We start from the raw sequence: 22,124 nt of genomic DNA on the forward strand, positions 1-22,124 counted from the left end.
GATCTCAAGGAGTTTTATTTGGCTGGCTGTGACTACCTTGTCCCAGGGCTGAGAGCAGCTCCAACCTCCAGCAGGGCAGAGTTTATATAAATTAGAACCACATACAGGTGGCAGTTTACAGAAGCTTGAAGATGATTAGGGGCAGGGATATTCTTCAGCTGTGGTCAGTGTCAGGCAGACAGCAATTTGCAGCCCAGAGATTCAGGACTTGAGGAATTGAGGGTTATCAAGGAATGAAAAACAAGCTGGGTTATTACAAGCCTAGGAGAAGTTATGGTCAGCAGGAATTATAATTTCAATGCTAAAAGTGACAAAAAGATAACCCTCTGAAATTATAAATGAATTAAAAAGCCACATCATCCCCTCATTTTATTTTTCAGTTTTTCATTCTCCTTTCATTGTTATTTATCATCACTCTCTCCTTTTTCCTTTAAAACTATGAAATATAAAGAAATGAACCATGTATTGAATATAACAGCTTGACACTGCTCCAGTTCTGAACACCCTTATGTTTTGAGTACAGCTCTAACACTAGAAACCATGTAACTAGGGGTCTGGAGAAAGTGTACATCTTTCAACTCAAAGATTGAGATTTGAACTAGATGAGTTCCAATAGCCTTTCTACCTCTAAAGCAGTATGCTTTCCCACTTTCAAAGGAAGAAAACACTCTGCAACCTATTCTTATTTAGAAAGTAGTTTGATTCTGAAATCTCCCGGAAAAAAGTAATTTGGTCTTTTTATATAACTGTTTGTTTTTAGCTCTTGAATGGCCCTTGATTGCCTTCTTTAAGAACTGCAGGCTAGTGTCTGCAGAATAAAGGTTCTCCACTGCCCCCCTAACCCCCCACCTTGCAATTCTATATAGAACATCGCAATTGATTTTGTTAGCTAGGTTATTTTTCCTCTTGTCAAGGATGACTTCTAGACTTAGAGGTCATAGACAGTGATGGTCACAGACTCTGAAGATGGTGAGAAGAGGAGGTGAGGAGGTGGACGGACATGAGAACATGATGGACAGAAGACTATTCTGACACGACTACTGAGACTGCTTTCATCTGCTGTCCTCACAGATACTGCTGTTCAGTCTCTGGGTAGATACTTCACCCTTCAGGCCTCATTCTTCTCATCATTTTAAAGGAAACAAACCTACTATGAGGGTTTAAAGAAAAGTAATGCACTTTACATAGTAGAGGCTCAGGAACTTTGCTCTTCTCCCTATCTCTTCTCTTGTTAAAAAAAAATTAGTTGGGAAGCAATTCACAGAAGGGCATGCTTATTTTCCTAGAACTGGGACAAGAGCCCTATTTTACATTTGTTATTTAAGTGCCTTTTTGTTCCTGTAAAACGAGCTTTCATTTTTTTTCCCTAAAAAGTATCTTTACAAAATGATTGGCTATCCCACAATCTCAGGAGTCTGTATGACATTAACATGGCCTTGGCTGTTTGGGACCCTGAGGGTCCTGGTGATGCCAAGAACTGTGGGGCAGTGGGTAATGGGCAAGGCCTGTTCTCTGAACCTGCCTAAAAGAATGGCTGACAAAGAGAAGAGTGACTAGTCAAAGAACAGAGTAATTAGTTGCTAGGAAAACAGCAGTGGGAGTGTGAAGTGCGGAGGAGAAGAAAAAAAAATGACAGAAAAGCATTAGCGTATTTTGTTGAAAACTATAACAAGGTGTTAATGCTTCAACTGTTCGCTTTGAAATCATTTCTAAAGGGAGTAGGGAGAAGGATTTCAGTTCTCCAAGGCATCCCTATACTATCTTCCAACCCAGAGTCAGATAGTGGCTTCACTGATAGAATTCACAGTGAAAAGTGGCTGACATGGATCCACTATGCCTTTATCCAGCCTCTAGTCCCAGCACCTGCCAACATGTACTTGACCTGGGAGGTCAAAAAGATGTCAGAGTACTTCCTAGCAGTGCAGGGAGAGGCACAGATGCAGCTCACTTGCTCTTGGTATATAGGAGCTGACTGCACTAGGTTGCAGGAGCTGGTTGTCCCCACAGATATCAGAGGTAGCTTGAAATCAGCCACTTTGGAATCCTGGCCCGATGAGAATTGGCAATACTACAAGTCAAGACAATTTACTAGCATTTCCACACTACTAACTGGCATTTAAGGCAAGGAACTATAAGAGTGTTAAAAACAGTAGCAACAATCTCAAGTTAGACCTAACAAACCATCTTGAGTCTTAGTCTTAAGACCAGAAGAGTAATAATCCTGTTACCTCACAGAATTGTTATAAGGATTAAATGTTGTAAGAATTAAATCTATAGTGCTTTTTTCCAAAACCTGGTGCATTAAGAGTACAACATCCAGAAAAATGTTATTTTTACAACACACTAAAGACAGAAAAAAAAAATCTATCTAGTACATTGCTGAAGACAAACCGCTTTTTATTGTGGGTGCAGCTAGAAGGGCTGGTCTTTCAGAACCATCTTCCTAGGAATAACTATTCATGGTTTCAGTATCAGGAATGCTGTGTACCAGCAGCAGCACCCTCACATCAATCTGATTCTTCTCTGCTTCCCAACACAAACCTTGGGATAATGAAAACATTTCTAAACAGATAAGTTGGCATCACAATTCTATGGGCTTCACTGTTGAAAGAAAATCCTTACACTAGTCTCTATAATTCTTAGTTGTATCTAATTAAGAATGACAATTCACAAGCTGGGTTTACACCTATAATGGTACATGCCTATAACCTCAGCTATTCAGGAGTGAAGAGGATGTAGACTTTAACCCAGCAGTGAAACTTTTCAAAAAAAAAACAAAACAAAGAAAACAACAAAGAAAAATATGCAAAAAAGAACTTGAGAGCATGGCTCAAGGAGTAGAGAGAGCTTACCTAGCAAGCTTTACGCTCTGAGTTCAATACCAGAGCTGGAAAAAACTCTAAAATTCATGAAGCTTGGTTATTTTCTCTTGCTTAGAGACATCAAAGGACAGTAGACAGACAAACGGGAGGAGTATAGGGCACTTGGAGTCTCTCAGTAAGAACCCAGATCTCCCTCTGAGCCACCAACAGTAATGTTTGAATTCCAATTCAGAAATATGTTTAATACTAATGATGATGTACCTGAGGAAATCTGAAAGACTAATGGTCTATCAGACCTGGTTGGCCAGGACAGCACACGCATGTGGGACATTTTCTGAGTATTCCTCAACCCCAAAGTAACTGACAGAACCAAGTTCTGCATAACTATCTTTGTTTCTTGAGAAATCTACCAAGTTACTCTTTTAAAAAACTTCACTGTATTTTTACATAGACACATAATCCCTGGTTCACCTAAGAGAAGCAGAACTAGGATACACTATTGCTTTGAATAGAAGAACATTTGGTTGCCATTGTTGCTTGATCTTTAAAGAACTCAAACCATCGTAACTTTATAATCTACTATTTGATAATCATAAATCCATGGGCACTGAGGTGCAAGATAGGTCATTTAGAGGAAAAAATAGGATGAGAAACTTTGTCTTGGCTTATGAGACCTATGAATTATTTGCCAAATAGGAGAAATTCTTAGAAAATAATGGCTAAAAGAAACAGATATTTTATAAAGCCAGCAAAAATAGCATGTGCAAGTCTAAAGGGGAGACAGTTGATTAAATTTATTCCAGCAGCAACCTCTCCAGAGGAAGCGAAATTATTATTTTTCACAGTGCTTCTGGACTAGCAAAATTGGGTGGGCAGGTGCTCCGGGGTTCTCCTTTTGGGAGAAGGCTGGAGACCAAACTTCCAAGGCATCATGAGCAGATCATGCACATCATGCAGATGCAGTTAGGAAAAATCTCGTAGGTCATGCTCAGCTGTCTAGGCTCTCAACAGATTTCAAAACAACACTTTGTATTTTGGATAGTAACTGGGTACAAATGGGTTAAGTGAGGAGAATATAAGCATCATAGAATATAAAAGAGAAAAAAATCTGGCAGTTTAAAATGCTGAGTGTCCTTGGATTTATTTCTTGGCTACTGGAGCAAGATGTTTGAGAACATTACCAGACTTCTTTATCTGAAGCGATCCTGGGGCTGGCCCAAGCAGTCATTCTTTCTAGCTGTTACTGCCACATGCAGAAAGGGAACTGTGATCTGAGTCAAGCTTTCCATGGAAGGAACTTCCGGCATTGCACAGAATCTACTGTTCTGCATAACACCTGCCTCCCTACCTGCTAGTCATTCTATATGGCACACAAACCCCACCCTTCAGGTCTCAGACCTACCTTCGTGGGGTGCAGTCATCATGGGGGGGAATGATGACAACTTTCACTGTGACGGATGTCCTCAGGAGATCAATCATCTGCTCATGGCTCAGGGTGGCCACAGCCACCTTGCAGATCTCCACCAGGCGGCTGCCCTGCCTCAGCCCTGCCTGCCATGCATAGCCATACGGTTCTACATCTGCCACAATGCCCTCGTAGTTCACATGAAAGCCAAGCTGTCCTAAACCATTTCTTCGAAGAGTCATTTCCACTGATTCACAACCTTTTGAAACAAACTAGAAAGGGAGATAAAAAAGATTGGGGCTTAATGTATGAGGTATTAAGGAGGAGATATGGAACTGGAAAACTGCTGCTAAAGTAGGGTTATTGCTGAATGCCTATGACCAGCTGAGGGACAGGCTGGTCCTATCTCTTTCACTCACCTTTTTTTTTTTTAGTTCTAAACATTTTTTTTTATTGTGAAAATACTGTACAGAGGGGTTACAATTACATGAGCAAGATAATGAGTACATTTCTTATCAAGCATTGTAGCCTCCTCCTTTGTTTCCCCTTCCCATCCCATCCTCCCTCCCCCCCCACCAAAGTTGTAAAGTTCGTTTTTGACATAACGACTTGTACGTCTCATTGTTGCAATGGGTCCATAACACATTTATAATATTATTTCTTTGTTACTTTGTATGTCCCTCCCCCACAGTATAACCCCTGCTTTCACTGTATCTGATGTTGGTATAATTTGTGGAGGGGAAGGGAAAAACAAATCTTTCACTCATCTTTTACAGCCAAATGTTAACATACTGTTGCATCCAAAGAGCTCAAGGCTTTCCTGAGGTTTAAAGGAAATCTCTAACAGAGACCTGCCAACAATGAGAAACTATAAAAAAAATTATGACAATAGATCCTCCAATTACTCTTTAAACATCTACATCAGTCACCAAGATAGAGAGGGATCAAGTCACATGCAAATGAGAAATGTGTACTCCTCCACTTGACTGAAACTTTTCTCAATACATGATGGAAAACATAAACTTTTATGTTGCTCTCACTTGCTTTGATCTAAGGGAGTTTCTAGGGTAGTTAATAAAGGTACTAGCTTGGATAACTGAGAACTGAAAACTTTATGTAAGAGAAGTGGCCTGTGAATGAGAGGAAGGAAAAGACTCACCTGCAGCCGTTTGACAATCTCTTTGATATCTTCATTGCTAATGAAACTCTCTACCGACACGCACTCTCCTCGCTCATAGAAGATTTTGACACTGGTGTCAGTTGAGGTCCACCCTATCACATCTCTGCAGGAACAATTGAAAACCACACTCTTTGTTTCCTGTTCAATAAGGACGATGAACTCATTGGAGATCCCGAGAAGACAGTCTATTTCCATAGCCTTGTTATAGTCCTTGGCCCGGACTGCCCACACAATGGCCCCCATGCTACTGAGCTCAGCTCCTGGATATGGCTTAGACTTTTCCTTCTTCTTAGAGGCCAGAGAGATGAACGGAAATTTGCCAGAAGGGTCAATAGGGGTGTTGGTGACATTCTTTTCTGCCAAATCTTTCAGGTATTCCTGGCGAGTCCGAGTTGCCATAGCCCGGAACTTTTCTGATTTATGAGCAGCATTCTCTGCATTAATCACTTTGGCCAAAAGGAAGTCCCTGAACACATTTGACTTGGGAAATGTGACCCCTTTTGGGATAGGAGGTCCAAAGGAAGGCACATCTCTGGACCTGGTGACTGCCACACTAGGAGACAAAGCAAAAATCAAAGGGAAAGAGCTTATCAATATATCTTACAATATGAAAATAAAATATATTTTTACAAACACAGAGCTGGGGAAGTAAGGGAGTAGTCGAGTATTTGTCTAGCATGTACAAGGTCCTGGATTAAAGCCCCAGGAAAAAACAAAGGGCATACCTCAAAAGAACGTCAATTTCTCATCTCCTTCCTTCAAAGCAATACACATTTCTGCTAATATGAGCATCATCTTTTATTCAATCACATTCAGATGTTAGGGAACATAAAATACTTTTCTAAGGCAAAAAAGTAAAGTTAACAAACTTCCATTCCTTTATAAATAGGAGGCTAAACAAAACTCCATTAATAAAACCTTTGTCATAATACTCTACATAAAAAAATCAAGTGTATTTTGAATACCAAGGAACTGTTTTGGGGTTGGTGGGTTATAGAATTATTGAACCTTCTAGACCATAAGCAAATACACATTGTATTAGAGCTCCAATGTGCCCTCCATTTGAGACAGGATGCCTATAAACAACTTATTATGAAAATACCATAAGATACAAAACATATAGGAAGCAAATTTCTATTAAATTAAATAAATATTATCTGTTGTCCTATGCCATGATATGACCAGATTAAAAGCATTAATTTTAAAATAAAAATGTTGATTAACAGGATTATGATCTTTATATAATAACAACACTTTAAAACTGTATTTACTTTAAGCTTTATATTTTTGTGCCAGTACTAGGGCTTGAACGCAGAGCCTGGCACTGTCCCTGAGCATTTTTTTTTTTTTTTTTTGCTCAGGGAGTTATGGAGCCATGGCTCCATTTCCAGCTTTCTGGTGGTTGATTAGAGATAAGACTCCCAGGGACTTTCCAGCCTGGGCTGGCTTTAAACAGTAACTCTCAGATCTCAGCTACTCAGTAGTGGCTGAGTAGCTAGGATTTCAAGTGTGAGAAACCAGTGCCTGGAAAACTGCATTTATTTTTCTTAAGCTGGTATAAATTTTCTGCTTTTGGTATATAATTCTGACAATCTACTTGTGAGGAAGATTTTCCCTTTCCTATTTCTTTAGGCAAGACTGTCATGAGAAAGCTTGTTTTCATCATTTCTTCTGCATATGTATTTCTAAAAATGGGACTAAGAAAAGGGCCATATGAATATCTCTATTGACCTGTAATTTTAATAGTAAAAAGTTAAATATTAAATTTAGAAACATTGAAAATTCTAAATTTCTGCTGTTTTTCTGAAACAGAGATTAAATTTAACAGAAGTTAAATGGAGAGAGTGTATCTCCACATTATATTCTAAGATTACATGTGATATCCTTAGCCAAATCTTGAGATGTCTGGAATTTATGATTCTAACAGTTTAAACAATCCTCTTCTCAGATTATCTAAAAGTGACTCAATTATGCAATTATACTATTAAGGAAATAATATAAAAATTGGCTTCATCTAAATTCCCAGAACGGGAATCATGAGTATGTACCTTTCAAATTAAGCTGAGGAACTGTTTCACATTCTCTATTTTAAGAAGAATCTGCTTTAAGATATTTAATTTTACTTTTACTATGCCTTATGAAAGCAGGATAAAAATCAGTACTCTTATAACAAAACTATTTGGTGAAATGGAAAAGCCATACCAGAAGATATAGATAGATTTGCGTATTGTTAATTCTACAAATACACAGACACAGACACATACACACCCAAGACTACCTGGCTTACATTATAACAAAGAAAGATGTCAAGTAATGCTACGTTTTCCAACTGAAGAATTCATAGAAACCTCTATATGCATGCAGTATAGCCTAATTACACCAGTATTAAAAAGGCATTTTTTCTGGTTTGCTGTAACTGTCTGACTTGAATGCTGACAGTTGTATAATTTTGATCTTCTTCTCCCCTGCCCCCCCCCCCCCGCACTGCTACGGAAGTCGAGCAAAAGATGCTGAAATCTAGATTTGCTAGATTTTCTAAGAGGAATCCTGTAAGTGTCCAGAAATACTTAGTATTTTTTCATTTTAAAATCGGTGATTTTTTTCTGTTGCTAATTTCACTCAAATCATTATTCTTCCTCAGGGAACAGCTGGGATTTTATTTTAAACAAGGAGAGGAACATGCTTAGCAGGGGGTGTGATTATGAGCACCATCTATCTATTTGCTCTCAAACCCACTGGCTTTCTACAGATCTATTTATTAAGTGACAGAATTTTAGACAAACATATACTGAAAACCCACCAATAATTAGAAGCCTCCAGATTGAATTGAGGGAGAGAACTGAAACTTTAACATGTAATTATCAGTGATTCACCATGGTAGGGAGGTAAATGATATAGACACTAAAATCAGCTTTGTGTTATTACCAATAGAATCTTTATAGAAAAAGAAGATGAGGAAGATGATACCTTAGAATACTCTTTTCAAATGAAGAATTTTGTTGGGATAAATCTAACGTTCAAGGTTTCTAGGAGGTTAAGAGCTTATTAATTTCAATGCCACTTGTGCTGACCTCTTTATAATAAGGCCTGGTTTAAGCAACATAGTATCATTTGTCTTAAAAAAAAGCTCATTTGCTATAGATACTTAAGACATATTAATTATAAATGGTTCTAACTATTTTTAGAAGCAGATTCTCTAAAAAAAGAGCCTCAGTGTGGCCAAATTCTGTTAGCTATGCTAGTATGCAACACTGGATCCCAGAAATAATACATCTTTTGCAGTTATAGCCATGGTTTATGCAGTAGGTAGGGTTATAAACTAGGATATGCTGTCCAGGAGTCTAACCTGGAGGACAGACAATGCTAAGAGACTAGCGCAAAGCAGTCAGGGAGCTAGCACCTGAAGTCACTGCCCTTTGAACTCTTCTAATAAAAATCTTGGGCTTTAAGAATTCACTTTGCTGGGCTGAGAAGTTGGCTCAGTGGCAGAGCGCTTGCCTTGCATGCCTGAGTCCCTGGGTTTGATTCCTCAGCACCGCATAAGCAAAAAGAAAAAGGGCGGAAGTGGCGCTGTGGCTCAAGTGGTAGAGCACTAGCCTTGAGCTGAAGACCTGAGGGACAGCGCTCAGGCCCAGAGTTCAGGCCTCATGACCGGACCACCCCCTCGCCCCCCCAAAAAAAGAATTCACTTTGCTTTTACAAAAACCATTAAGGAACATTTCTGCAACATCTGAGAATGATGGAGAGAACTAGATGGTATCCTGTGCTTATCTCCCTGAGAACATAACATATGGATTCTTCACTTCTCCAGGAAAGAGATGTAGAGAAGTGAGATGATTTATACAGAACTGTCAAGAGAGAGCCAGGGCTAAAGTGAAGCCCTCAGAAGCCAACAGAGAACTCCCGGACAAGATACCACACTTCCCTCTGAAGATAGGTTTTTTCAACCTCCCCTTCGAATCTCAAGATACTTGCTAAAGACTGCCATCCACATGAGTCTCATGGGCCAAGAGACCACCATGAGGCTTTATGTAGTTGATTAGGGCTATGTAACATTTGCTGACATCAAACACCTTGGATGAAGCAGTGGGTCTTGATACTCAAAGCCAAACCGAAGTTGATATACAGGGATACATCTGAATATAAGTCTGACACTTGAACTTTAGAAGCTCAATGGAAACAACAATAAACAATATTTCCCAATCCCCAATCTAAATGAATGACAAAGAAAACACCCAAATAGAAGAAGGAGGTTCTGCTGGTTCTCTTCTTGAAGACTGGCTCAGATTGCCATGCATGTGGGGAGGTTTACAGAAAGGCAGAACTGGGCAAAGGAAGAAAAGATCAAGGACACTCATTTTCTCTAGGGAGCTTTATATTTCTATTGGTACTCATTCTCCCAACAACACTATCCAGTTCCCATTAGTTATGCTCTAGGCAACTTTTAAGGATAAAGGATAAAACCCAAAGACTGGCGAAGATTAATTCCAATAGATTGAACTACCTGCTAAAATCACCATAGTCCTAGGAGGTCAGGAGTTTATCAGGTGAAGGAGAGCAGGGCTATGAGAGCAAAGACATTGGCCCAGAGAGCAGTAGATACAGACTACTGCTCTTAAATTCCTGGAGATTAAGTAGTTTCACAAGAGTAAGTGGGTAGAGACAGGGAGAGGGGTTGGCAAAGGAGTCAGAAGAGGCTGAGACAAGAGATCAGACTTGAAGGACCCCACACAACAGACTATATTGAACCTGAACTTTTCCCTAAGTTATTTTAAAAACAAAGTGAACACACATAAGTCTTAGGAAGATCTGCTAACTTACTTTTATGGGGAAAAAATCCTACCACTTGGCCATTTTGGCTTTTTCTTCTTAAATGAACCTTAACAAAGTATACACATTTAATGTTCATATATCTTACTCCCTTGTACACATCCCATATTGACTGGAGTTTGAATAGATGTCACAAACAATCTTCCATTGTACAGAAAGGGAAATTTAACACTTCAGAGGGTTTACAATCTGATTTAATCCAAGAGCAGTTTTACAAAATTATACTGACTCTTCTATATTTATTTCATTCTTGACCCTAAACTAAGCTACCGATTACAAGAAATATTTGTTCTGAAGGCTCAGGGTTGTTGTTGTTTTTAATAACGACTTATTGCAACCATAAAATTAGTTATTTCTTATTTTTTATCAAATAAGCTATCCATTATCTAATTTCCAGTTGTTTACAATATCTTAAGGTTTTATTTATAGTTTTGCCTAAATTAAGACTCAAGGTCCACACATTGCAATTAATTTATCACCCCCTCCCCCTCCCCGGGATAGAAGCCAGAGCCTTAACTCACGCTAGACAAGCCTAGACAAGTTTGAATTTATCCACTAAAACTAGGCTGCTCTCTCTTCTGTATTTCTTATCAATTGGCTTATCTAGAGATTTGATCAGATTCAGATTTAATGAGGGGGAACTGATTCATAGGTGAGGTTCTGTTTTTCCATTATGAGGCACACATTTGTCTTTTTTTATGATGTTGGCAGCCTTTGATCATCAAGGCTAGATCCATTAATTCATTAGTTGTTGAAAAATGGAGATATTCTACCCTTTGTTTTGTTCTTTCTTGCCCTCAGGGGTGAGTGAAGTATATTTGGTTGTTTGCCTCCAATCAAATGACCTCATACTGCTATGCTTATTGAATTTGTATCTTTGATTTGAGTAGTGTTTTCTGCATCTCCCCTAACAATAATCACATATTGATGGTTTTCTGTATATTCTTGCCTTTAACGGCTCCTTCATCTTTTTGATTTGTTGCTTCTAATTTGCTCTATCAGCTGGGACCAGGCAATTAAGCTTACTGTAATGATGCAAATAAAATAACAGAGACTGGAGGGTTTCACTGATCAATTACAGGGTATGCTTTAGTGCATAGACTTAAGTAACTATTTGAGTACTTGGCTATATCAAGACTATTCAAGGTTAACTGGCTTCTAGAACCAGTCAGTTTTTCCTATATAAACTTTCCAGTTCTCAGGGAGAAATAGCATTTCTTTAGTTCAGGAGCTTCTCTCTGGACATACTCTAGGTAGCACACATAAGTACTGAATAAATACAGAAGCATAAACAGATAACAATAACTTCCAAATTATTGTTCTGTCATTGTTAGATGGATTTTCCTAAAATTTTATTTTACTCTGATGCCCAGCATTGAAAAACACTCTACTGCCTAGTTCTCTTCCCTACATTATAAGGCCCCTAATGGTGCTCTCCCTCTTCTTTCCTGTCTCTATTTAGGGCATAAATGACTATTCATTACTCCTAGACTTACTCCTCTTGTTCCCATTGAATTCCATCCACAAGTGCTCTAAAACACACAAACTGAGTCCCATTTTTGTATTATCTCTGTAACTTGACCTTGCAGTGCTCTATGTTCCATTTTCACATAAACTTGTCATGGAGAAAGATTTCTAGAGATGAGAATGGCTGAAGAAATTAAAATGAAATTTATGTTCTAGTTTAGTTGAGAAAATAATGCTTCCATGATGTATACATCAGATACTAAGTAGGGGCCAATAAGAAAAAAACATTAAGATTCCTACTGAAAAAAGTTGGGAACAAAAGATTTTAAATGATAGAAAAGTATTTGATTTACTGTCTCACTAGATTACTTAGGGATAAAGGTAAATGAGATTTAAATAAATTTAGAATAACTCAATGTATTTAGAATAACTCTAAACATTTTCACCATAGTAGCACTAATGAAAGAGGACTATAAATTAATGTTCCTTTTAGTTGGGAGAGTAGCTATGGTTTGAGGAAAACTCATAGCTGTGAAAATTATTTGAAGGCTCCTGTATCATGCTAAAATTGATGAAAACTTCCCATTCTAACTTATATTTATTTTCATGAGGATATTAACTCCTCCCCCCTTATCCCCAACAATAAAGGTTGCAAAAAGGTGCCTTATTTACTGAGCCTCCAAACACCTCTGATATGTCATAAACTTCAGGAAATATGTACAGCTCATTTGAAAAAGTCAGTGAAGAATCTGATTCCTTAAGTTTACAGCAGAAAAAAGACACAACTTTATAATTTTTGTGATTTGTTTTTCAGTGATACTCTAACATAATTTTCTTGGATTTGTAAATAGCTAAAAATTCACAGATGATAGCCATGTGTTGGGTCTTCAAATAACTTTTACAACTAGGGAATTCCAAATATACTCAGAAGTCATGAGCAGGAGTGTGTTCAGTGCGCTACTATTAGCAAAGACAAGCACAGTTTCACATGATGGGGTTAAAAAAGATGGGCTCTTTAGCCAACAGGTCAAAATAAGGGAGATAAAGAAAGGGGTAACAAGGTTGACTAGAAACATACTCATTACCTTACTTATGTTACTGAAACCCCTCTGTACATCACTTTGACAATTAAAAAAAGGAAAGAACTCATTTTCAGTGTGTGTATTTGTATTAAGTACATGTACTTAACATACCTAATTAAGCCCTAAGTAAGGGCTTAGGCTTTTTCTTTAGTAACAATAATTTAAAATAAACTTCTTCTCTCTCCTAATTATTATGATCATTTTTCTCTGCTCCCAGCAAACCCAAAACCATATATAATTAGTATATAAGTAATTAGTTTGATGGTGACCAGATGGTATGGATGAAGGACAACCACACAAAGAGGAGGTGCAAATGGAAACAACAGGTGTCTGACCAAGTCTGGGAAATGCCAACACTATCAGATTATGTCACCAGGTGAATTTTAGCCATGTGCACACAAAAGGTGAAGACAAAATAGTAATAGACTCCTATTGCCACTTTAGAAAGCACAGCTGGATGATGCCTCTGCACAGCAGCCATGGTCCACATAGCCAACATTGTAGCACTCACACATACCTGTAACAGACACTGTCCGTGCAAGGGTTGTGAGCTCGGACAATAACGAAAACATGCTGAAAGTGAGACCGGATGTTTTTGGGGCTAAATGGCTGTGCTCCGGGCTCTTGGAAAACAATTGTTACAATGTCATTGCCAATGTGACGCTTCCGTAGGAGCTGAAAGAAACAATAAGCAACCAACATAAATGACAATGCTCCGACTGTTTGCCCACCCCAATTCCCTCAGATAATTATATTTAAAACGTTCATTACTATCCATACACACCAGAGTAAAAAATCTACAGTTACTATCAATATTTTAGAGTGTCTTATCATTCCCTCCAAGAAAGAATATGGAACTTGCACAGAAGACATAGCCATTTAAATTGATCTAATCAATATTTGCTAATGTCTATTATGCCAAGTTTCAACATCTCCAAATCTTCAGTTTCTATAACAAGAGGTCTGTTCCATTTCATGTAAACTTGCCATGTGGAAGACTTCTAGAAAAGAGAATGGCTGAAGTAATTACAATGCAATTTATGTTTTTGTTTAATTGGCTTTATTTAAAGAAAATATTAGCTAGAGAAAATATTAGCTAAAGTTTTATCTGACAAAATTTTGTGTCACAAGCTGGGAATAAATGAATTAATGTTATTACACAGTGTAGTAACAAGTTAAATGCAGGTTAAATTTTTGGCTTAAATAGTTCCTTTAAGTACAAAGAAAGGTCTTTAAAACCACCTTCAGTTTTGTGCTAACAGGTAGTTTACATGGGTGGTTGGCAAATGCAGAGACTCCCCATATCATTCTAGGACAGTGCTTTTTCAGGGGAAGCTTTCTAAGTATTTAATATCAGTTGTGTAAAGAGAATTAAACAAAATTTGTATGTCTGATGCTTAGGGAAGCTCATATCTGTAAGACATAAGCTCCTATTTACAAAATTTATTTTTAAACTTGCTAATGACATGGGCTAGGGGTATGGTTCAAACAGAACCATACCTTGCAAGTGCAAGGCCCTGAGTTCAATCTCTAGTGCTAAAACAAAAAACAAAAACAAAAAAACCTCTGGTGACATTAAGATACAAATTGCATACCAGTAAAATCAGCCACTTACTACTGGCTGTCATCTGGAAGAAATAATAGACTGGATTGAGAACCGAGACTTAAAAATAGTTGGGAAATATACTTTTAACTAGAAATTTTAAGACATCTCAAATTATTTTCCAGTGAGGCAACTTACTTCATTTCTAAATACGACATATAGTCAGATGTTACAGAAATAAAATCCAGTCTGAATTGATTATTCTATACAATATACCAATAATTTAAAATCAATATACTCAAGATGAACATAAAAATATACTACTCAGGGGGCTGGGAAGATGGCTCAGTGGTAGAGCGCTTGCCTTGCATGCCTGAGGCCCTGGGTTCGATTCCTCAGCACCACATAAGCAAAAAGCCAGAAGTGGAGCTGTGGCTCAAGTGGTAGAGTGCTAGCCTTGAGCTGAAGAGCTGAGGGACAGCACCCAGGCCCAGAGTTCAGGCCCCATGACCGGACCCAAAAATAAAATATAAAAAAAAAAAAGACCTACTGTAGATGTATCCATGTTTTTAATAACTGAGCCTCTGGCAATCTAATTTCAGAAGCCTATGGGCTAGAATCCATACAGAAAAAAAAATCTATGGTATCAAAAGAAATTAAATCAGAAGATAAACTATTAAATGATTTTAAAAGGTGCTGAGCACAAGATTTATATTATTGAGATATCTGCAACAAGAAGCAATATGAAGATATCTGCTTCTGATAAGTCTATAAATCCACAGGTAGAACTTATAAAACTATAGTTTACTGTCTATGTTCATAATTGAAAAAGATGCTAAATTTCAAATTAGGAACAGTGAAAATAAAGGTAAAATTGTTTTCCATTCATGCTCACAGACATCACATTAAGAGCCTCTTTTCTAATTCTCTGAATACAAGCGGGAAGCTGTTTTGTTCATTACAAAAAAAATGACCCCTCTGTACAGCATCTTAAAAATAAAAAAGTTGATAATTTAACAATACTATAACATGTAAAAACAAATTTACTGCTGGGTGTCAGTGGCTCACAGTTCACGTCAGGCCAAGTCTCTGAGATTCTTTTCTCCAATTAACCACCAAAAGCCAGAAGTAGAGCTGTGTGGCTAAAGTGGTGGAATGCTACCCTTCAGCATAAAAGCTCAGGGACATTGCTCAGGCCTTGAGTTCAAGCCCCAGGAATGGCACCAAAAGAAAACAGAAGAATGGGGGGGGGCAAGGTACTATAGGAATATCCAAGAAATTGACTTGAAACTTAAATATTTGTTGTATTCTCACTGTCCTTAAGGAAAAAAATAATAACCTATACTGCCTAAATGAAAAGGTTTCAGAATCAACAAGTCCACAACTACCTGGGGCCAAAACAGAGAGTACAGATACTTATTACTGCCCAGCTGAAAGGGACTACTTGTTAAAACTCACAGAATCCTGGATGCATGGACTCCAAAAGGAGCAAATGTGCATAATTCTGGGTAAACTCACCTCTATCAACCATATTTTTGAAGAGCAAAACATTTATTACATTTTAGAGAATGATGCTGCATCAGGGATGAAAATGTTCAACCTTTGGAACATAAAAGGTCCTTGAAATAATTTGGCATCCAATGAAATACGTGTTTCTTGTATGCTTCTTGTCAGCTGCCCCAGAGATGTCTCCCTATATTGATATTTTGTATGGTCCATGGATGAGGTTACAAATACCTAAATGGCTCTTGGCAGAAAAAATGTTCCCCATCCCTTTAACAAAACCCCTGGCTTATACTGTAAGTTAGTAGTTCTCAAAATTCAGTATGTACATCATCAGTTAGGGAACTAGTTTAAAAAGGCTTCCTCCCTAGAAATGCTACATGTTGGGTGTGGGGCTTCAAACTGCAATTCTTAGATCGCAGCCTCCTGTGTAGCTAGGATTATAGGTGTGAGCTACCAGCTTTACAGACAGCTTTTAAAAAGCTGTTTCAAGCTTGAGCTTAATGGAAGCTCTTATTTTTGAACCTGATGTAAAATGCAAGGATTTAAAATAAACCAAAAGCAGAAAAGAGCAAAAATGACTAGAAAACTACAAAAATATGTAACATATAACTACTCAAGAAAAACAACATTAATGACCACCACTACAAAAGACTGCATATTGCTATAACAGAGTTTCACTGAACTGCTTAAGATCAGTCTGAGTATAAAGAATTTATCTATTGTGAAGAACCCCTGCTATAAATAGCAGAAATGATTAGTACATTTTTAATATTTTAAGGTGAATGTGTCAGTATCGACAAATATTTACACGTGTTTCAAGCCAATTTTAAGAAAAATTAATGAACTAAAAAAAAAGACTGTCACCAGTATTCGCTTACTACATTTTGCTTTATGTCTGTCTAAAGCTAAAAGGATTACTACCTGAGAAGAAAAGTAAAATGAAAGACAGCCCTGAGGATAGTTTGTTTTGGGTTCTCAGTCCATTCTCTCCTTTATATGTCTCATTTATACAATGCAAGCTACCTGACTAGCATGTTATTCCCCTGAGGATGTTTCTAAAAGTTCTAAATTTTTGCTGATATTTTTAACAGTTTGGAAACAACTTCAAAAGTTTTAGACATGAGACTTGGGTCCAAACAATGAAATCTTCCTTTCTGAGAAGAAAGGATTTCCAAAATCTTAAAATTACCACATATGTAACAGAGTTGCTATACTTAATCAGGAAGACTAGAAAGGAATGTTTGCTGTTTTCTATAAGGCAAGTATACAATGATCCTACACTTGGATTTTGAGTGACTATGAAATCTTGAACCATGCAAGTCTTAACCATGCAAGTCTTAATAGGATGACAAAAAAATGCATTTTATCTTGTTAAAGAGAAGATATATTCAGCAATCTCTGAAAGGAAAATATGCTTGTTAAGCAGAGTGATGAAAAAAGATAAAGCCACTTTATATTTGTATGGGGTTTTAATACAGTAAATTCAGATATTATATGGGTCATTTTGATAGTCAATGGCCCACCTTAAGCTCACACCACCAATAGGTGGCATATAACCATTACTATGGTTCATACTTTAACACTAATGTGGTGCTACGCCTGTAATCTCAGTGCTTGGGCAGCTGAGGCAAGAGCATCACAAGTTTGAGTCTAACCTGATCACACAACCAAACTGTTTCAAAATAACCAAACTAAAACAAAAAGGTAAACTATTGAAAGTAGACACTGAAAAACTGAGGAATGATAACATTCTCAGGTATAGATCAGTGATAGTATGCTACTGTGCACATTTCTTCTTAAGGATGGTATCAACAAGTTAGCAAACTCATAAAAGCAATGTCAGTCTTTCTTAACTTCTCTTTTCACTCAACTGTTTTGCTTTTGAGTAGCCAAATGCTTGGATGGTAAAGGTATATGCATGTGAATCTGAGTCAGAAAAAAAATAGGCTTTTGAGTAACCTTTGCGTTAACATTAAAGGGGACACAAGAAAAACTAGATGATAACTGAGCCAACTAAGTTTTTGAAAAGCTTATAGCTTCTCTACGGAGACCGGATGTAGAGCTTAGAAGGACAGCACTTGTTTGGTATGTGTGAGGCCCTGGGTTCTATCTCCAGCACTCCAGGAAACAAATCTATGAATACATGGATAAAAGGAGTATCACTGAATGCAAGAGAAAACCAGATAATTTGTGGGCTTAAAATACTATAATAGGTTGCTAGCTGTTGGAATCAATCATTTGTGATCCTCATACAGTCAGAGAGAAACAGATCTCCTATGCATGGAAACTAGCCTGAGAATGGTGGTGGGGTGGGCTGGCACGGAAATCAATGCTGAGAAGCACAGCCGGGCTTGGTGTGCTTCTGGAACACTGCCATGTATCTGAGATGATAACATTTTGGGCCCTATGGTGCTATTTCACTCATCAATGAAGCAGTTGGAGAAATCAAGGATTCCACCATTCTAGCATCTATATTTACTTATTTTTTAATACGATTAAAACCATGCTCAAGAGATTGGCTACTTTATTCCATTAAGGATAGAATCAAAGAGAGCATAGATATATTTTGGCAAATTGATACTACTTGATTTGGTTCAAATAATGTACATGGGGACTCATGGCTTCTCAAAATTGATAACTGAGAGAAAAGAACAGAGGTAGTGTTGAGCTGGTACTTAAGAGTCAGCCACTACTATTTTCCTCCTCCTGTGCAGGTTGCAAGAATTCTGCAATTATATTGATTCCCTATATGAAGTAAGAAGATCACAATTAGAAGTCCAACAACATCATTTGCTAACTATCTACCAACCAGTCCCTCACTCTCTACTTAGGGCTCTCACTGCCATAAGGCTCATGTGAAAGTATATGCAAACATTAGCCCATAAAAGTTAATCAATGGATGTGTTGGTAACAATGTAAAACTTTGCTTAGTTAGATAAAAAAGGCAAATTTCTTAAAAAGAATCCTTTATCTATATAAACACCCTTCCTTTACCAGTCTAGAACTCTGAATAGCCTTTCGTATATGCAAAGCATACAAGCAATGCTGGTTTGGTCCTTTCCCTTTCAAAGTTTAAATGTTCTTAATGAAAAAGGATTTTTTTTAAAATGAAAAGCCTATGTCCTTTCAGAGACTCTGAAATCAAAATTGCCTTTACACGTCACTAAAATATATGGAGGCAGTGACAAACTCTAATACCACAGCAAATTAATGAGGGCAGGGATTTGAAGGAATGATTTCTAAGTGCTTTTAAGTCTCCCTTGTGCTGATTGGACAAACAATGCTCAGACAGGAAATAATTTCCCTATGAATAATCCATATATGCAGCTTAAAACGAGGGTGGTCTCCAGCTTGCAAATAATAAACTGCCTAGTGGGAAGTTGATTTTTATGTTTATTTGTAGTGTGAGGGAATGTAATTATCTAGAGCTATATCATCCAAATACAGAAACAAAAACAAGAAGTTAAAAAAATCCACTACTAAAAATTTCTTGATAGCAGCCTGTTACACATTTACTTGTAGCTTACTTGTTCAATAAAAATCTTTATTTCTGAGATGAAGAAATGAACTTTATGCAGATAACTATGAAAAAGAAAAAATGGTTCATAGTTGTATCAACTCCTCTCTTCACTAACTGGTTCACAGAATAGAGCTATCTTCTCATGAGATGGTGTGGGCACTGTTGGGCTTGAGAGAGAAACACAGAATCAGAAGGCAAGGTGGGGAGATTCAGTTACGTTTTCTTGGAATGATTCATTAAGAACACTACTGGGATCTGTTCTATTTCCCTAATTTTTACTAGCTATCTCATCACAGGTATGCTAATTAATCTAAAGAAGCCAATTCTGTAAAATGGGGTTAAATGCTGTCTCACAGTATGAAGGTTTTAAATAAAATGGTGGACACACACACACACACACACTCTCTCTCTCTCTCTCTTGGATTTCTCATTCTAGCCATTATAGGATTCCTAGTATAAGACTCACCCTTCCAATGTAAATTAGAAAAATTGCTAAAACAATCTGAGCCCACTGTTTATGACATGGAAGCAATAATAGCTTTAGACGTGGTTTCTGGAAAACAACGACAACAAGATGAAGATTATGAATCCCCAGGTTTCTACCTTGAGTCGCTTCTTAGACAATGGCACAGAGCAAGACTTTGAAGAGGAAAGCCACAATAGCGTAGAAGTCAGGGAGTACAAGCAGGGGACATTTGCTAGGCAAACTATCCAAGAAGAGGACCCACAGAGTGAAGTGGGTTAAGAAATTTTAACAAAGTTCCCTTGACCTTGGGGCTTAGTAGTAAACTGCATATGCACAGTATTAACTTCTAAAAGCCAATCAAAGAAAAACTATTACGAAAGAACTACGAAAGAACTACCACCTAACTTTAAATCAAACAATCCATCCAGTTTCACGCTGAGTCAGAACACATTCCATTTGTGACCTCAGTAGAGGCACCTCATTTAATGAGTGGAAAGCTGAGGGTAAGAAAGACAAACCTATTGGGCTCCATTAGCCACAGTGTGTATTGTAGATATACTCGAACAAAGATTAAAATAAAGATTCAAGAAGATCAAGCTATTCCATGAGTGAACCAACTGTTCACACAAAACTTATCACTTCTTAAAAATAACAGTAAAGCCAGGTGCCAGTGGCTCAAGCCTGTAATCCTCGCTACTCAGGAGGCTGAGGATTACGGTTCAAAGCCAGCCTGGGCAGGAAAGGCCTAGAGACTCTTATCTCCAATAAACCACCAGAAAACCGGAAGTGGCGCTGTGTCTCAAGTGAGTGACGGCCTAGAGCTAAAGAGCTGAGGGACAGAGCCCGGGTCCAGAGTACAAGCCCTATGACCAACAGGGGGCTGGGAAGGTGGGTCAATAGTAGAGCGCTTGCCTTGAATGCATGAGGCCCTGGGTTCGATTCCTCAGCACCACATAAGCAAAAAGAAAAAAGCCGGAAGTGGCGCTGTGGCTCAAGTGGTAGAGTTAGCCTTGAGCTGAAGAGCTGAGGGACAGCGCCCAGGCCCAGAGTTCAGGCCCTACGACCAGACCTCCCCCCCAAAAAAACCCAAAAAACAAACCAAAAACCCCCAGCAAAATCTTATACCCAAACTGGAAAAAGCCCAAAGAAAAAATACATAATAAGAAGGAGATGACAGAATTGGTGGATTCAGATGATTCAGACTTTGAAATAATTATTATAAAAGTGATCAAGGATTTAAAAGATAGCATACACCTAATGAAGAAAGAATAGAAGATACTTTTGAAAAAATTACCAAATATAGTTGAGTGCCAAGAGTTCATTCATGCCTGTAATCCTAGCTACTCAGGAGGCTGAGATCTGAGTATCATGGTTCAAAGCCAACCTGAGCAGGAAGTTGGTGAGACTTTTTTTTTTTTTTTTGGTCGGTCTTGGGGCTTGAACTCTGGGTCTGAGCGCTGTCCCTGTGCTCTTCAGCTCAAGGCAAGCGCTCCACTGCTAGAGCCACAGCACCACTTCCCGTTTTCTAGTGGTTTATTGGAGATAAGAGTCTCATAGAAGGGCTGGGAAGTTGGCTCAGTGGTAGAAGCACTTGCCTTGCATGCCTGAGGCCCTGGGTTCGATTCCTCAGCACTACATAAGCAAAAAGAAAAAAGCCAGAAGTGGTGCTGTGGCTCAAGTGGTAGAGTGCTAGCCTTGAGCTGAAGAGCTGAGGGACAGCACCCAGGCCCAGAGTTCAGGCCGCACGACTGGACCCAAAAAAAAATATATATATACTACTCATCTGTATTCTATCTATCTATCTATCTATCTATCTATCTATCTATCTATCTATCTATCTATCTATCTATCTATCTATCCAATTCCTGCACAGGTGATACCATAGTCATTTCATATGGTATTCTTTCAACATATATGAAGTTAATCTTAATAATGAAGTCAAATAGAACCATCTTATGGTATATATAATGAAAGATTATACTTATTTTGAAAAGTATGCAAAAAGTATATGCAAAACAGATTTTAAACATAAAATCATTTCTATAAAGAAATAAAATTCACTAGCTAGAGAGTAAAAATGTCTTAATATAAAGAATTACTTTGCTAGGTACTGGTGACACTAGCTACTTAGGAGGCTGAGATTTGAGGATCCTGATTCAAAGCCAGCCCAGGCAGGAAAGTCTGTGACTCTTATCTCCAATTAACTATCAGAAAAAAACCTGGTGGTAGAGTGCTCACCATGAGCTCAAGAGCTGAGGGGCAGCATCTAGACCCAGAGTTCAAGACCCATGTCCAACAAAAAA

At 38.0% G+C, this 22,124-nt stretch overlaps 1 protein-coding gene across 1 annotated transcript in view; it reads right to left on the reverse strand.

The window, feature by feature from the left end:
• Sipa1l1 (signal-induced proliferation-associated 1 like 1) overlaps positions 1-22,124 on the reverse strand; it is a 333,975-nt gene that overhangs the window by 59,252 nt on the left and 252,599 nt on the right. Inside the window, exons 8-11 of the mRNA XM_013013587.1 lie at positions 14,382-14,449; positions 13,304-13,461; positions 5,387-5,960; positions 4,225-4,499 (exon numbers count right to left, since the gene is read on the reverse strand). Coding sequence (XP_012869041.1) covers positions 4,225-4,499; positions 5,387-5,960; positions 13,304-13,461; positions 14,382-14,449 — 1,075 coding nt within the window. The remainder of the gene's footprint in view (positions 1-4,224; positions 4,500-5,386; positions 5,961-13,303; positions 13,462-14,381; positions 14,450-22,124) is intronic.

Source organism: Dipodomys ordii, unplaced genomic scaffold, assembly GCF_000151885.1.
Source record: "Dipodomys ordii isolate 6190 unplaced genomic scaffold, Dord_2.0 Scaffold2, whole genome shotgun sequence".
Taxonomy (NCBI): domain Eukaryota; kingdom Metazoa; phylum Chordata; class Mammalia; order Rodentia; family Heteromyidae; genus Dipodomys; species Dipodomys ordii.